The sequence below is a fragment of the Aethalodelphis obliquidens genome, unplaced genomic scaffold (genome assembly GCF_003676395.1).
Source record: "Aethalodelphis obliquidens isolate GAN/ISIS:26980383/991018 unplaced genomic scaffold, ASM367639v1 scaffold5, whole genome shotgun sequence".
In the NCBI taxonomy this organism is placed as follows: domain Eukaryota; kingdom Metazoa; phylum Chordata; class Mammalia; order Artiodactyla; family Delphinidae; genus Aethalodelphis; species Aethalodelphis obliquidens.
The window spans coordinates 48,218,452-48,236,320 of record NW_020837949.1 but is presented as its reverse complement, the minus strand read 5'-3'; the positions used below and the strand labels follow the sequence as shown (position 1 = coordinate 48,236,320).

Sequence of the window (17,869 nt, the reverse complement as noted above, 5' to 3'; positions counted from 1 at the left end):
CTGGTGGCGCAGTGGTTGAGAGTCCGCCTGCCGTTGCAGGGGACACGGGTTCGTGCCCCGGTCTGGGAGGATCCCACATGCCGCGGAGCGGCTGGGCCCGTGAGCCATGGCCGCTGAGCCTGCGCGTCCGGAGCCTGTGCTCCACAATGGGAGAGGCCACAACAGTGAGAGGCCCGCGTACCGCAAAAAAAAAATAAAATAAAAACTAAAAAAAAAAAGCATTCCTGCACACACAAACAGGATCAGAAATTACGTTACAGAGACTGGAGAAATAAGACATTCAGACCGCAAAGTCGCAAGCACAAAATTATTTAACCTGGAGACATGACTCCTACAACTCAGAAGAGGAAAGTGGTTCTGCGAAACAGCACATTAGGGCGTAACTGCCCAATAAAATATGTTCTTAATGAACGTTTGTACTGTTATCTATAACATGGTACACATATTTGTGTGCAGAGGCACGGAATACAAAGACTCCCTCCTTCTCCAGCAGTTTGCTTTATCTTTCATTCCTGGGTAGTGTCTGTCTCCTGACTGGCTTGTTAATGTTAACTGTTTGCATCTCCTTTGTCTAAAATATGGACTTTTCATCTCTGAGACAAAGGGTCAATTCTAGGCAAAAGTAAAAGCCAAATAAATGAGTTAGGAGTTAACTAGTAGAGCATACTTATATTAGCACAAATAAGCTATCAGGTCTCCCCTGGTCATCTTGGCTCATTAAAGGGACAGAACTAAATCAAGCAAGGAGAATGAATCATGTTTGGCACTTATAGAGAGCAGGCTTGGGGTCAGGGTTAAGGTCATTAAGAGGAGAGAGGGATTAAAGCTACATTTGCCCTTAGGGTCTCTGAGATTGGAACTCTAATGTGAAATTTCTGGAGAAAGGCTTCAAATTGTCTAAAATTACGGTAGACTATTTCAAGTTCTATCCATAAATGGAATGAAAATTAAGTTCAACAGGCATAAAACAAATGCAAAATAGCGAAATTGATATCATCTGAGCTCTGCTCAGAGGGGCTGAGAAGCTCCATCTGGAGGTGAGTTAACCCTTTCAGGGCACAAAGCTATCTCTTCTTAGAGTCAGGAGGAGTAATCCACCTCCAAAAGGGCCAGACCGTACATTTTTATAAGGAGAACTGGTGACGATTATGCCCAATTTCCTATGATTTAAAGGGAAAATTATGAAGGATTTTTTATTTTCTGATTTGACAATGTCAGTGAGAAGTTTTCTACTGTAGGATAGCGTTTGGTCCTGAAACAATATTTGTTCTAACCTACAATAATCCCAACTCTCAAGCATTTTAGGCATTTATCATTTTTAATGACTATAGCAAATGCCAAATTTTGTCCTTTTGAAGATAAAATGCTACACTCAAAAAGTCACGGGATTTGCATATACAGCCAAGGCTGAGAAACACACCCCAAACCTGCCCTTTGATTTTATGAGTCTGGCTGTGAGGAAGGTTTCCATAGTCTCTCCCTCTGCCAATGTCATTATTTTACAGAGAGGCCTGCCAAAATGCAGCTCGGAGCTAAGCGTGTGTGTCAGGTTTATTCAAGTGGTTCATTCTAGATGAGCTCTCTTGCCATCTCTTTACCAGGCATGACGGACTATCATTAATAAAAATGTATTGATCTCTGAATCTATTCCCAGCTATATATATATATAAAAAAAACCCTAATACATGAAATGGCTATATGAGCAATAAATAATCCCTAACCAGACAGAGTCCAAAAACTGTCAGAAGCACATGCCTCACATTTTCTTAAACCCTTAACTAAGAGGAATAAGAATTTTAAGCTAAAACAAACCTCGGAGATCAGTGCAATGCCCTCATTTTCAACAGAAGGAAACTGGCCCATGATATTGGACAGGTGAGTGCTGACCCAGGGCTAGAAGGCAGGTCTCCTGTCTCCCAGCCAGGGGCAACTCGGGGAACCAGGACACTGGAAGTCACTCCCTACAGGCTGCTTGCAAAGCGCCTTAGCTTTACTGTATTTTCCTATTAACATTCTGAGAGAGTCAAATTCTAGTCTGAATGAAGAAGTCTTCATCCCTTTTAGGTATTCTTGAATTATTAAATGATGAATACAATTAAATAGTAAAAGGTCATCTTCAATCTCTCTGCCACCGACGAGAGACGATTCCCCGTGCACATCGGCGCGATGGACGTGCTGGTTTATGGGCCTGACACCTTGCATGGAACGTTACAAATCCCTATGATGTCCTTAAGCTCCCTCTTCAATTGAACTGAAAGATGGCTAAAAACCCTACTCAGGCAGATGACTCCCCATTGGCTGGCCATCTGAGAATGCTCAAGGGGGCAGTTACTGCAGCTGAGGCTGGTGGTAACCTGTGCGCTTTTCCTGAGCAGCAGCAGGCTTCTGACAGTAGCCTGGGTAGGATTTATGCACCTGGATAACACCGCCCCCCATTCTCTGCCCGCGTTTGCCTTTCTCTCTCACCCCACCCCCACCCGCCACAGGAAGCAGACAGACCGCACACATTTCTGAGTGCTTAGAAAACAAGTCAAGATCAAAATCCCTGCAATGAGAAGAATGGCCAAAGAGTAGACCCAAACCATTTGGGGTTCCCTTACATATGGACCCAGCTGTGCCTGAGCATATGCTCCATCAACATGGTGTCAGATCACTAGGATGGCAAAAGAGTCTCTCAAACACCTAAGTATTCACAGAACCCCTTGAATAAATCAAACTTGTGTTATTATGAAATTTACCTTATGCCTCAAGGCCTAGGCAGCACGGTATAAAAGATCCCATTCGGAACTGCTGTGCTCCTTAAAGGGGAATATGTGTGCTTTATCTGCACGCAAGTTGACGTTTAAAGTACATAAAAACATGAGACTAGGGCTTCTCTGGTGGCGCAGTGGTTGAGAGTCCACCTGCCGATGCAGGGGACACGGGTTCGTGCCCTGGTCCGGGAAGATCCCACGTGCCGCGGAGCGGCTGGGCCCGTGAGCCATGGCCGCTGAGCCTGCGCGTCCAGAGCCTGTGCTCCGCAACGGGAGAGGCCACAACAGTGAGAGGCCCGCATACCAAAAAAAAAAAAAAAAACATGAGACTAAAGCTTGCTATCAAAAATGCGTATTTTGACCCCATAAGTTTCTTCAAACAGCATACGCTAACCTTTTGACTAAGAAACCTTTGTAAAAGGTCCCCACTCTGCAAGCCTTCTGTGTCTAGCAAACTGCATCATTTATAACCCAAAGGAAAATAAACTTGATCTGCTAAGGAAGCATCTTTCAGGGCAAAGTTCATGCAGTTTGTAGTTGACCTAACACAAATGCAATGCCGCCGCTTCCACTCACTTGGTCATTTATTGAGCTCTTATTCAATGCCAGGTGCTGTCCTCAACAGGGGGACTCAAAGCTGAATAAGACACATTCTGTGCCCTCAAAGCTCACAGTCTGTTGTAGAAGACAGATGAACATAATGCAAACATAATGTAAGAAGTCCTACGATGCAGGCTGTATCAACAAAGAGCTATGGAAACATAGGGGAAGTGACTCAGCCTGAGGTGGCCGAAGAAGGCCTTTCAGATGATATGGTGCCTGAGCCAGTCGGCCAGGAGTGGAGGAGAAGGGCGTTGCAGGTGAAGGAAGCAGCACGTGCAAAGGTCCTGAGGTGTGAGAAGCATGGCATGCTTGGGAAATGGCAAGTGCTGTGATTCACAACCTGTTGCCCACAGGGTACCATAGAGGAAGCAAAGGGCAACAGCGTTGGTGAAGTAAAACAGGAGCCAGAGCGTGAAATTGAGGGGTTCACGCTGCACCCGAGACTAAAGTTTGATGCAGGTGAATTTCAGCCTTCCACTTCCCTTGCAGCGGGGTGAAAAATGAATTGCGGAAGAACCAGACTGGTGCCCAAGAAGAAGCTGCGAATCTAGAGGCAGAAAGATCAGTGGTTGCCTGTAGCTTCGGGGTTGGGGGAGGGAGAGAATGCGAGTGACTAAATGAGACTTTTCAGGGAGGGGGTGGCAGTGATGGAAAACTGGATTGTGGTGATGACTGAAAGTCACTAAATCATACATTTAAAATGAGCAAATTTTACTGTATGTAAAATTATACCTCAGCGAAGCTCTTAGGAAAAAAAGAGAAGCAACAACACAGAGACAGAAGTATTCTAGACAGGAATCCATGAGGGTGTGAAGTAGGCACCAGAGATTTAGAATTCGCTTTGGAGAGTGGGTGGAGGAGAGAGCGGAGTCAAGGATGGCTCCTGGGAACCTGGATGGGACAGGACCAGGAGGAAAAGCAGGTCTGCTGGGGAGGATGCAGAGCTTGGGTTCTGACACACTGAGTTTAAGATACTTGTGGAATATACACCTGAGCAAGGTTTCTCAAACTCCCTGTTATTGACATTATTCTGATTGAGGGGGCCTGTCGTGTGCACTGTAGGATGATTAGCTGCATCCCTGGCTTCTACCCACTAGATGCCAGTAGAATCCCCTCCCCCAATGTCTCCAGACATTGCTGTATGTCACCCAGGGCAAAACCTGGTTGAGAACCACTTATCAATAGAGAAGGATCTTAACTCATGACTTTTCCTTAGTTTTTCTTTTTCAAAGTTATTTCACACACCATAAAACTCACCATTTAAAGTGTATAATTCCGTGGTTTTCAATGCATTCGCTAAGTTGTGCAACCATCACTACTAATTCCAGAACATTTTCATCACCCCAGAAACCCCATACCTAGTAGCAGTCACTTCCCATAGTCCCTCTCCCCTAGTCCCTGGAAACCACTAATCTACTTTGTCCCTGCAGATTCACCTTTTCCCCGACAGTTCATATAGAATCACAGTATGTGGCCTTTTGTGACTGGCTTCTTTCACTTGGCATCTGTTTTCACAGTTGATCCATGTTGTAGCGTGTATCAGTACTTCAATAAATTTATTTTTTATTTTTGGCTGTGTTGGGCCTTTGTTGCTGCATGCGGGCTTCCTCTAGTTGTGGCGAGCAGGGGCTACTCTTCGTGGCAGTGCACAGGCTTCGCATTGCTGTGGCTTCTATTGTTGAGAAGCATGGGCTCTAGGCGCGCGCTTCAGTAGTTGTGGCACGCAGGCTCCGTAGTTGTGGCTTGCAGGCTCTAAAGCGCAGGCTCAGTAGTTGTGGCGCATGGGCTTAGCTGCTCCGCGGCATGTGGGATCTTCCCAGACCAGGGCTCGAACCTGTGTCCCCAGTACTGGCAGGCGGATTCTTAACCACTGCGCCACCAGGGAAGTCCCTTCATTCCTTTTTATGGCCAACCTCCCATTGTATGGCTATCCCACGGTTTGTTTATGCAATCGTCAGTTGAGGGATGTTTGGATTGGTTTCCACTTTTTGGCTATTTTGAATAATGTTGCTATGAACATTCATGTACAAGTTTTTGTGCGGATGTATATTTTCATTTTTCTTGAGCACTTTCTAGGAGCAGAACTGCTGGATCGTATGGTAACTCCATGTTTAACCTTTCGACGAACTGCCAAACTATTTTCCAAAGTGGATGCACCGTTTTACATTCCTGGCAGCAATGTATGAGGGTTCCACTTTCTCCACATGCTTGCCAACACCTGTGATTGTCTTTGACTCATGTTTTGTTTCAAGTTTCCAAAAGAGCACTTAATATTAGGCTACACTGTTTATGATAACTTTATACATGAGAAAACTAATGGTCAGGAGGGTGACCTACAGGGGTAAGGCTTAGAGGTCAGTAAAGTACTTTCCAGCACTAAGATTTATTATTCTCTGTTGAAATACTGTATAATTAATTACAGTACCACTCTATCATTCATATAAGATGCTGGCAGCTTGACACATGATGTCTGTGCCGGGTTTTAGTTTTTAAAGCTCCATCCATGCTTCTACCCTTCCTCTCTCTACTCAAAGACACCACTTCGCAAGTATCCTCTTTTGTGCATCATTGCTTTTTCCCTCTATGTGATCATTCCACCTCCATCAGCATAACCCCATAACATCTCCCATCCTAAAAATATAATTAAACTTCCTTTGACCCCATGTTCCCTACCAGTATCTATCCCATTTGTCTGTTTTCTTTTTACAGCAAAACTTGAAATTTGTCTCTATTCACTTCTTCCAGTATCTCTCCTCCCATTCCCAATCTCGTTTCTAACACTCCACCAAAGCACCTGTCAGAGTCAACGACTTCTATTTCACCAAATCCAAATGACTGATTCTCAGCCCTTATATTACTAAACTTATCAGTAGCTTTTGATACAAACTTGCATTCCCTCCTTAAAGCCAGTCTTCATTTGGCTTCTAGGACACTGTTCCTAGAACTGTTTTTTACGTACCTTACTGGTCACTGAGTCTCATCTGCTGGTTCTGCCTCATGTTCCCAACCATTAAAAGCTAGAGTAACACAGGGCTTGGTCCTTGGACCTGTTTTTCTCTACCACACGTCTATCAGGCACCTCAAATAAACCCCTCATTTTTTTCTCCTATACCTCCCCCGATCCTCCCTCAATTCTTCTCCTACAATCTTGCTCTCACAGAAGATGGTCTCCTTTCTTCCACCTTCTCCACCAACCTTGGAGTCGTCCTTGACTTCTCCTTTTCTCTCTCACCTCATCCATCAGTTAGTGGCTCTATCTTTTATGTTCAGAATCTGACGACTTCTCGCCTCCCATCTTTATCATTCTGGTCCCAGCCACCATCACGTCTCACCTAGATTATTATAACTGCCTCTTACCTGGTCTCCTGGCTTCCACCCTTGCCCCAGGGTCTATTCTCCACACCACAGCCAGAGTGATCCCCCTAAAAAGTAGCTCAGGGCACATCAATCCTCTGAACAAAATCTTCCATGGGCTGACTATGATATTACGGTGTTTGCAAAATCGCCCCCCTACTGCCCCCTCTGTGTCCACACTCTTACGTAGTCCCTGTCCCATGCTAACTCTGGACTTGGCTAGGTGACTTACTTTGACCAATGGGACAATAGAGCCATAAAGCAAGCAGAGGCTTAAAAAGCGCTTGTTCATTTGGTCTTGTCCTATGTTGTTGCTGGGAACCTTCTGCCACCAGGTCAGCAAACTTGGGTTAGCTTCCTGGAGGATGGGTGACCATGTGGACAGAAGCCCCAAGCATTCCAGCTGTCCCTGCTGAGGCCAAACTAGACCCTTCAGCTCCAAATGAGTTAGCCTAGTCAGATGAATAACACGGCCCACCTTGAGAATCTTGAAAAATAATAAACGTTTGTTATTTTAAACCACCAAACTTGGGGTGTGGCAGTGTATCAGTTAGCTTTTGCTTTTGGTAACTGACACACTGCCTGTTTCACTCAGAATAAAAGCCAGCATCCTAACATGGCCTCCAAGGTCCTACACGATCTGGCCTCCCTCATTTTATGGCACTTCACTAACAGCCTCGTTGGTCCTCATATCTGGTGTTATCCTACCTCAGTGCCTTTGCACTTTCTGTTCCCTATGCCTACAGTGTTCTTTCCCCAGATATCTACATGGCTTGTTCCCTCACTTCCTTCCTATCTCTGCTCAAATGCCACCTTACAAAGATAACTTCCCTTACCACCCTAATAAAATACCCCAGGACTCCCCATCCATCCCCCTTACCCTGCTTTATTTCTCCTTTTAGTCCCGATTATTACCTGACATACACATTAAACATTTATTTCTTGTCTGTCACACCTCCTCACACACACACATGCGAGACACCAGAATTTATGGTCTACAAGGGCAGGATTTTATCTGTTTTGCTTATCACTGCAGCCCCAGCACTTACACTAATGCCTGGAATTTTTGATCACCAGGAAAATGATGGACATAGCAGTCCTTCTGCTAAATCTGGTATCTAGGCCTATCGCCTTAAGTATTTCTAGGGGCTGTGGTGGGGAAAGCGGCGACTATGCTCCCTACTGGGACATATTTCATTTATTGCAGGCCAAATTCCTACAGCACCCACAACCCAGAAAACACTGAAACAAATTCTCGTTAAGGATGCAGGCAGAGCAGTAGGATGAGGGCTGGCCACCGGTCAGTTCACACTCGGTTCCTCTCGACCTCCCCGCTCCCTTCCCTTCCTTCTCATCCTTTCCCCATTAGTCTGCAACACCAGTTTGTCAGATCATTTGACTGTTCACCAAATGGTTAGGAAGACACAAAAACTCCAAGAAAGTATTATCAGCATAGAAATTTATTTGAATTCAAAATAATATGGTTATATTTAGGATAATATAATAATTATCTACAGCACATATCATCGTAGGCTCTGAAACAGTTCTAAAGATGCCATTCTTTTGAAGTCAAAAAATATGTAGTAAGAATGTACAAGGAAGCAAAAATATAAAAAATAAGTTTGCTGAGTATTGGGAGTTGTTACAAGAGCGGCACACCACGGTAATGTAACAGAGTCCAAATTACACAGCAGGCGGCAAGGAGTTCTCCGGCTTTATCAAGTCCTGGAAAATAAACCAGTAACCTCAGAATGCAAGAATACCACCACTGGGTTAACAGGGCAAACTTTCTGAGGGACACAGCGAGTAATTCACTATACTTCCCCTTTCTCTAACTCCTTTCCTCACACCCATTTCTTTTCTTTCCTCCAGGAGAGGTTTTATCCTGTGGAAAAAAAAAATTGGTTTTATTTGTAAAGTGGAGTAAACAATATCCTGATTGAAGTAGGCAATGTTTTAGCTAATGATGCTCAGGAATCAACTGAAAAAGGTCAGTCAGCGAGCTAGCAGAGCCCATCAGCGGCTCGCAGAAAAAAAACAAAAATTCAGATAGTATGTGTTTGCTAAATAGGTAAAAAGAATAAGCAGTTAAAAATGGGTGAAAAATCCCAGGGTTTATTGTGAACTAGACAAACAAAAGCAGACAGATGACCTTTGATTAAGTCCATTTACTTGTGGAGTGAGCTATAAGAGGCTCCAAGATAGAGTTTGGCTCCCAACAGTGTCCACAGCCAAAGGGCAAACTCAGAACGTCTCCTCCTCTCGTAGAAACTGGAACACGGATGAGAAGTCTTTTTTGGAGTAGCCCTTCGCACACATCATCCTGTAGATCTGATGGGCCTGACTGCCCAGAAGGATTGGGCTCTTCGTGCTGGTAGCAGAGTCTTGTGCTAATCCCAGATCCTAAGTCAAACAAGGGCGGAGGGAATACATTGAGGTTGGCAGTTAAGGCTCACTTCAGAACTGTGGCTCCTAATGCTTGGGTTTCAAAGAAGAAAAAATGAAGCCTGAAAAAATAAGATACTTACAAGCACGATGTTACGTTATATATATATTTTTTATACGCCCTTTCTTAGCTGCAAAACTGCTCCAGAGAGAAAACCTTGATTTCTGAGTGGCCTCTCCACTCCTCCACCCTCCACAAAACCTATCTGTTTTGTTTTGACTTCGGCCAGGTGTTCCTATCCAGGTGAGATCACACAGAGGAATGCTTTTTCAAATCTACAGAAGCCTGTAAGCCTAAGACAAACCCCATTATGAAATTAAGCATGATGAAATTATCGATGATGAAAATATCCATTCAATGTCTTAAGTCAACACATATTTAACAACTGCTGTGTGCTGGGCACTGTTCTAAGTCCTGGTGATATGCAGTCATGATAATAAAACCAAGTCTCTGTTCTCAGGAACGTACTATCCAGCGTGGAAGATAGACAGTAAAACAAATACTAAACTTCCAGACAATGACAAGTGCTCTGAAGAGAAATAAAGCAGGGTAAGGGGTCAGAAAGTCATATATAGCAAGGGGTGGGGTGGAAGGAAGAGAGTTCTGATTGATGAGATGTTTAGGGAAGACCTCCCGAGGCAAAGACACTTGACCTAAGATCTGAATGTGAGGGGGCAGTGAGTTCTTTGGAGAGCTGGGGGAAGAGAGTTTCAGGTGGGTGGAAGAGCAAGGGAAAGGCCCCCTGGGGGGGGGCATGGCTTGGATGCTCAAGAAACGGTAAGAAGGCCAATGAGGCTGAACTAGAATAAGCAAGGGGCTGGGGAGGGAATTGAGACTGGGGATGGCAGAGGTGCAACATGGAAGCTTTATGATGTCTGGAGACGAAGCTGGATTTTCTTTCAAGTGCAACAGACAATCAGCTTCACAACAACACTGTAACATCTCTGAGAGCTAATGTTTCATTCAGAGAGTTTTGGAAAACTTATTATTGTCTATTGTTTCAAAACAGACAAAAGTTAACATAATGAATCTTTTATGGTTAAACTGTAGTTAATGGTATCCTCTACTATAAGAATGGAATCTTGTCCAACCTTGACATATCTGGGGGTAGATGGAAGACAGTGGAGGCATGGTTAACTGAAACAATATTCCCCACATTTCATTTGTGATTAAATAAGTGCTGCAAACAAGTGGCAAAACCGAGACTTCCTTCCTACCATTACCATCTTCATGTCCTCCACCAATGGAAAAGCCAGCAAGCAATGCAAGAGGAAGACAAGAAGCAAGATGAGGCCTATTTGTATTCTTTGAGGAACACCCTTGATAACGGAGTAGTTACTGATACCATCCACTCAAAGGAGGAAATGATTCAAGGGAAAAATAAGCAAAGTTTAAAGAATGGATTAAATCTCTAGCCTCTTGGATATCTATGATGCTACAGGTGTTAACAGTATTTTGTGCTTACTTGTAGAATTTTCACATGTAAACCCACAGATTTGGAAAATCTACTTAACCTTAAAGTCTTCTACGGCTTCCACTAAAAAGCAAGTTTAATTACTACCCACACACTTCACAAATGTGGACAGCTACATTATTGCTTATACCCAGACAAGCAGATAAGCCTCTTCTGTCAACATCATTTTGCTGCACATCTGCAAGATGCATTTATTTAAAAACGACAGAAAATCTACATAGAAAGACTGCCTATCATTTTTAACGTAGTAGTATAACTAGAATATAAGAACCTAGAGTAAACACAACATATCGAGGAGAAGACAATGCTATTGAGAAGAAAAGGCTATTAGAGGTTTTCAAAGGGGCAAGTAAATATCCCAAATAAGAGCTAATAAAACCAAAAAGGGGAAGCTAAAATAGCTTTGGTGGCTGCTACCTTAAAGGGTGGACATTCTAAAAAGAGAAAGGTGATTTAGTCTATAAAATCATGAGTGGTTTGTCAATCCTGAAATGTTAGAAAAGAAGGTATCCTTTGAAGCTTGTAACATATAATTTAAAATAAACAAACACCCCACTTCACTAATCAAATAAAAATACTTATGAATTCTGAGCTCAGTGGGTGGTACAGGAAAAAAATACAAAACAATTGCAAAAGGTTTCAACAAATTAATGGAGGACCAAATCGTTACATATTACAAGGACACAGGTACACTGGGTGAGTAATAAGAGTGGTCATAATTTTCCATAATTTGTTCCTTAGTGGCCATCAGAAACAGACTTCTAGGTTGTGGGGTTTAGATGAAAGATCTAGTTTTTGTATTGATTATGTTCTGATTATATACACACTATATATTAGAATTTTATGATGTTAAGACATAGAAATAGGGCTTCCCTGGTGGCGCAGTGGTTGGGAGTCCGCCTGCCGATGCAGGGGACACGGGTTCGTGCCCCGGTCCGGGAAAATCCCACATGCCACGGAGCGGCTGGGCCCATGAGCCATGGCCGCTGAGCCTGCGCATCCGGAGCCTGTGCTCTGCGATGGGAGAGGCCACAACAGTGAGAGGCCTGCGTACCGCAAAAAAAAAAGACCTAGAAATAAATGTACAAGTCTCTACTTCAAGGACACATTAACATTATCTCCCCCAACACAATGAGATCTAATGGTAGTTGAGCAAAATATCTCCTAGTAAGTAAAGGCCTGATCTGCCCAAGCAGGTATGATTGCTTTAATCAATGTAGCACTGATGGGGACTTCTTTAATCTCTATCAATTTCTGTACACAAGTCTAATTAGTTACGGTATGTTTTGCTAACAGCTATCTGAGGTGATGAAAGCATTTTTTAAGTTCCTTTCTAAATGCTTTCATTTTAAGCAAAATTCAGAAATCTTGCTCTTCATAAGCGAAATGACAACTTATAAAGAGCAAAAGAGAACAGGAATGTCCATATGTTTTACTACTGTACTGTCTTATGCTATCTTTTATTATCAAGAAAATAATTTTAAAGGACCTCAACAGGAGCAGATTCTTCCTGGGCAGGGACACTGGAGAAAATGATGGAAGTAAAGGTGTGACGTAGAGGAGAGTCCCCAAATAAAGCCAGCACTGCTTACAGGTTACGTGTTAGCTGCTTCCTCTGTTGGAGCCATTAGCAGTATTTTAGGAACCAAATAAGCTAACAGGTCACAACCCACTTCATACATGTACGTAAAGCAAACTGGGCATAAATGCGATTCTTTCACTCTTCTGTGTGCCCTAATAAACGACCCTGCAGCTTTGTGAAAACAATCCACTTAAGGAGCTACTTTCTGTTTGCAACAAGAGCAACACAGCACAACTTACAAAAGCCTGTGTGGAGGATACGCAAACCTAAATACAAGGTACAGATCGGCATAAAAATAAATATTTTCTTAAATGAAACACGAGGAGAAATAAAACTACAAAATAAGAAACGTAGTTTCAAACATTGCTTCATCCAATAAATATTTAAAGTGAGCCAACAATGCGCCAGGGGTCCGGCTGGAGGGGCAAGGAAGGAAGAGGCAGGCTGAGGGAAGAGCAGGCGTCGAGGGCTGCCAGGGAGAGGGGACAAGAGGCCAAACGAGTTCGGTGTGGCTGAAGCAGAGGAGGCGGGTGGGAAGGCAGAAATGAGCTGGTGAGGAGAGCAAAGGCCTTTAAGACAATGTGCAGAGATGGACTTTAATCTACAAGTAACTGGAAACCATGAAAGAGACTTAACAGGAGAGATGACATAATCAGGGTTTTACATTTTAGGAAGTCCACTCTTTACCATAGAAAATGAACTGGAGAAGAAGATGAGAATGAAAGGCCAGGAGACCAGTTAAGGGCAGATGTTGTAGAAGCTAAACAAGGTTCAGCCAGGGTACTGGTAGTGGTAGAGAGGGCAAGTGGGTGAATTCAAGGCACAGCCGAGAAGTAGAATGGATGAAACATCCTGGGAAATGAAGGAGAGTAAGCTGAATACGGTATACAACTGTACATATTCTTACTTCTGTCAAAAAGTAAATGGCAGGGGTGTGGGGAGTGGGGTAGGGAATAAGCTCTACACAAAATCTGCAAGTCGTTTGTCTAAAAAGTATTTTCTAACGTTGAGATCACAAATGAGAGGAGGCCAACAATTTGCTTTTCAAATGACTTTATACATAAATGTATACATTCTTAAAGTAGGAAGATGTATTTAGATATCTAGCATCATGCGAAAGGTCCTCTCTTCTTTTGTGATGTGTATATCCAATGTCATTATACTATTAACCGTCGGAAAATGCTTATTACTGCTTCCGTTCTAAGGACTTGGTAAATAATGTAAATTTAGGATGAAGAACATTTTACCGGCTCACATTACAAACAAACCCCAGCACAAAAGAAAAATCCCAGCCTATTCTTCTCATCTGAAAGGCCAGGATTAAAAATGAACAAGATAAAAGGTTTTTATCCACGCTAAGTTTTAAACAATTTCCAGTGACTGGGTCACTAGTTTAGTAATCTTGCCTTCTAGGATAGACGTATGATTTGTTACGAGAGGGGAGAAGTGGGGGTAGGCTGAGGTGGGGCGACTGAGAAAGGAGGGAAGGAGAACGAAACCACTAAACATTTCCCCGCTCTCTTGGGTAGTCTCTGCATTTACCATACCTTAGCCATGAGTGTTGTTCCGAATCCACCCTGATAGTTATTAGCCGAGGGAACTCCATCCATCACCCCAGGTACAGGATTATAGGTGTCACTTGACCAACATCGTCCTGAGCTCATATTTAGGATTTTAGCCAAGAGTTTTGGGTCAAGCCCTAACCTGTCAAAGAAGGTCAAAGAAAAGAAGTGTTAAATGCCAAAATATACAAGTCACGTGTGATTATTTATGTGTGAGGATGCTCCATCTTCTCTCTCCATTTATGATATGTCTTCAAATATCTAAGCAGACTGACTAGAATGAAGAATCCAATCTTAAATTATAGGGTATTAAAAGCTAGTGATTAAACATGTCTGAGCCAGGACATTTTGCACCGAGAGAAAACCTTCTGCACTACCCTGCTTTTAAGAAATAACATACGACTGCATAAAAGTATTGTTGGTTTACCACACACATGGGTTTTCTAGTCTTTTGGACATTATTGCATTTATGTGTCACGTAAGAACCTTAAGCCAAGATGATCATCTAAATTCTACAGTCTTTACTCACAAGTGATGTATTTCAGAAAGAAATATTGACAGTTAAATTATGTATCATGGGAGTCCATGTGGATGCATTTATATGTATGTTTATTCCTTTAGCTCTTATGAGAGAATAAATGCAAGAGATGAGCCACAAGCAGTAAAATGAGCTTCAGGGAAGTTATCGTTATAAAAGAAGACATTTCTTGCTGGAAACTTTTCCTTATTTATTAAATCTTCATTAGACATTCTTGCTTATGAAGCAAGTCTGCACAGAGTTGTGACATATGCTATCTATTCAGAGACATGCATTATAGTTCTGGGTCAACTGCTGATAAGGTTACTGATCCTGATAAAACAAAGCTTGCCCAAGCGGAAACATCATTTGTTCTATCACTGAGCTGATGGCATAAACGGCTGTTCAATGTGGACCCAGAAAAAAAGTAGAATTAAAATGCTCTATTACTTTACTCCAAGTATCTTAGTGAAGCCTGGGAAGCACAGTTTTGCTACGTATCTTTGAATCAAGTTTCAAATAAAACTTTCTGCTTTTTCTTAAAACCAATCCCTTTCAGAATTAAAAAAAAAAAAGATTAAACAGAGACACATGTAAATATTAAACGAACTGTGCATTTTGGGGTGCTGTTTAGTACTTGTGTGTTCAAAATTGTCTGTCTATTTCCAGATCAGAATAGAATGACCAGTAAAACCTTTTTCCAATGCTCGAGCAGGGTCTAGGGCTAATAGCCAGGATGTGTACGGACTCACCACATAACACAACTGTTATGTAATCAGGCTTTCAAGGAGCAGCTGTGGTTCAAGCAATACTATATGGCATGCCATGAAGATGAACTCACATGGTAGCCCGTGTTATAATGAGCGGTTTTTACTAAAGATTATAACAGATAAAGATTCCATCTAAATCAGCTGTCATACATTCTGTTCAACTGTACACTGCTGGAAAGAAACCTGATGGTTTCATTCATTCTTTTATAAAGATCCAAGTTTGTTACATGTATAATTTGCTACTGATGCTTCCTTTCCCCTTTCAAATATAATTAGGCTATCAGGATGCTATGGTAACAGATGACTTAGGAAAAGATAAAGTCAATGCACTTAGGCAAAAATTGTGAAAAGTAAAATCACAAATGAACAACTAGTTAATTTGCTATAACTGCAAATATATTGTCTAAGCACAAATATGCAAGAATGTATATGTCTAATGTGCTCTATGAGCAGAGGATATTTTTAAAGACCCCAAAACACTGTCTTTACCTTCCATTTGGAATATAATTCAGGCTTCCTAATTTAGATTTTCTTTTAAAATGGCTCATTACATTCAAAGCAGCAGAGATACTCCCCCTCCTTATAACCTACCAGGTTAGACTCAACAGTGCCTCACAACACTCTTTATTGCTAAAGAAATTCATACTCTGTCTATAATACTCACCAAAATGGGAGCAAAGCTTATTATCCTTTGTAAAACGCTACACTTCATTTTTCTTGAATGTTCAGGGAAAAATACTGGCGCTGATTTATGGAACCCTTTCTGGTGAACATATTACTATTTAGAAGCATCCTGAGGGGCACACACAAAAATGAGGTGGCAGTTGTTATGTGCTCACTTTTCAAATCTGATGCTTCCCCACCATGCTGATTCTCTTTAGGAGATGGCTACTCCCTCTCCAGTCCTCCCCAACCCCCCAACAGCAAAGTGTATCATTAAAAAGTGCAAGTTAGAAGTGTTTTGCATTTCATCTTTCTGAGGATTCTTTCACTGGCATATATATAACTGACAGTTAAAATTAGACATGATATTAAAATCAGTTACTGAAGTCCTCTGTCTTCCGCTGTGCCCAAGGCTTGTAATGGTCTGAAACCAGCTAGAATACACAGTAATTGTCATTCAGGGAGTCTATCCTAGAACGTCATGCTTCACTGGAGAAGACTGAGTTTCATTTGAAATCAACAAATTAATCCAAGACAGGTATCTGAAAGGGCAAGTTTAATAGGAAGCAGCTACTGGGCTCTCAACCATGATAAAATGTTATTGCTGTTTCCCTGTAAATTGGCTGGGAACATATGATACTTTCTGCATAAGAGCCCCATTGCTGTTCAGGAGATATACAGCTCAAGCCATCAAAAGGATGACAGTCTGTCAGTCCCCATAATAACTTGCCACTGGATGTGGTTCGAGAGTGTGCGCATGCATGCATGTGGCTTTACAATTGCTGGAATGTTCTCTGATATAAACAGAATGAATTCATTGCTCTGACCGCATATATAACGCAACTCAAATAAACGTCACTGTGTCAAATCTACTCACCTTTAAAACACAAGAATTTTAAATGAACTTTTGGGAGAAGTAAAAATGATGCATAAACTATAAAAAAATTAAAGAGAAGCCAAGTGTTTGCCTTCACTGTAACCAAGGCTTTTAAGGGCCAAAAAAGTTTGTTCACCTTATAGTCTCTGTAAGTATCTATACTGTCTGGTTTTATGTAAGAACAAAGCAAACAATGTCCCTAAACTGAGATGTTTGTATCACAGGAACCGATCTGGAAATGAAACATCTAAGACTATGTCAACTTAAATCAATCATTCCGTTATTCACCAATGTTTACGCAGACCTGCCATCTAAGAAGAGGCTGTGCCTGCCCTCCAGGAGTGGGCCAGTTAAGACACCTGCCCAGTAACGTTTACCTGAGGCAGGGGAAGAGCCCCCCGACCCCCACCTCATTCGTCTGACAAATCTTCATTGAGTGCCTATTACATGCCAGGGTTGTTCTTAAGATAAAGTGGTGAGGGACTTCCCTGGTGGCGCAGTGGTTAAGAATCCGCCTGCCAATGCAGGAGACATGGGTTCGAGACCTGGTCCGGGAAGATCCCACATGCCACGGAGCAACTAAGCCCATGCACCACAACTACTGAGCCTGCGCTCTAGAGCCCACGAGCCACAACTACCGAGCCTGCGTGCCATAACTACTAAAGCCCGCACACCTAGAGCCTGTGCTCTGCAACATGAGAAGCCACCACAGTGAGAAGCCTGAACACCTCAACGAAGAGTAGCCCCCATTCTCCGCAACTAGAGAAAGCCCGCGTGCAGCAACGAAGACCCAATGCAGCCAAAAATAAATAAATAAATTTATTTAAAACAAAAAAGATACAGTGGTGAGCAGACAAAGCTCATAGAGCCTGCATTCTAGTTGGGAAGACAGACAATAAACAGACAAATAAATATATAATGCTAGCCAGTGAGAAGTGTTATAAAGAAAAAAACATTAACGTACAATTCACTTCAAATACAAACCACCACCACCATCACGTCAATAACTACCATGTATTGAGCACCTACTATGTATCGGGCACTGTGTTAAAAGATTTACATGGATGATTTAATTTACTGTTCACAACAGATACTACTGCTACTGTGGATAGATACTATTATTTTTGTCATTTTACAGATGAGAAAAGCTTAAGTCTGTGGCAGAGCTGGGATGTGGTCATCAACAGACACCCACACTCACTGCCCTGAGTCTCACTGGGTCATATGGGTAGTCACTTAATCAGCCAACATGATGGCATCCTATCAGT

At 42.4% G+C, this 17,869-nt stretch overlaps 1 protein-coding gene across 2 annotated transcripts in view; it reads right to left on the bottom strand.

Annotated features, from left to right (window-relative positions):
- HIBADH (3-hydroxyisobutyrate dehydrogenase) overlaps positions 1–17,869 on the bottom strand; it is a 133,906-nt gene that overhangs the window by 20,113 nt on the left and 95,924 nt on the right. Inside the window, exons 7-8 of one of the 2 annotated variants that reach the window (XM_027102323.1) lie at positions 13,760–13,916; positions 8,153–9,113 (exon numbers count right to left, since the gene is read on the bottom strand). In XM_027102323.1, coding sequence (XP_026958124.1) covers positions 8,955–9,113; positions 13,760–13,916 — 316 coding nt within the window. In that variant the 3' untranslated portion in view covers positions 8,153–8,954. Of the gene's footprint in view, positions 1–8,152; positions 9,114–13,759; positions 13,917–17,869 lie in introns of those variants that run through there. The other variant, XM_027102324.1, reaches the window with a different exon arrangement.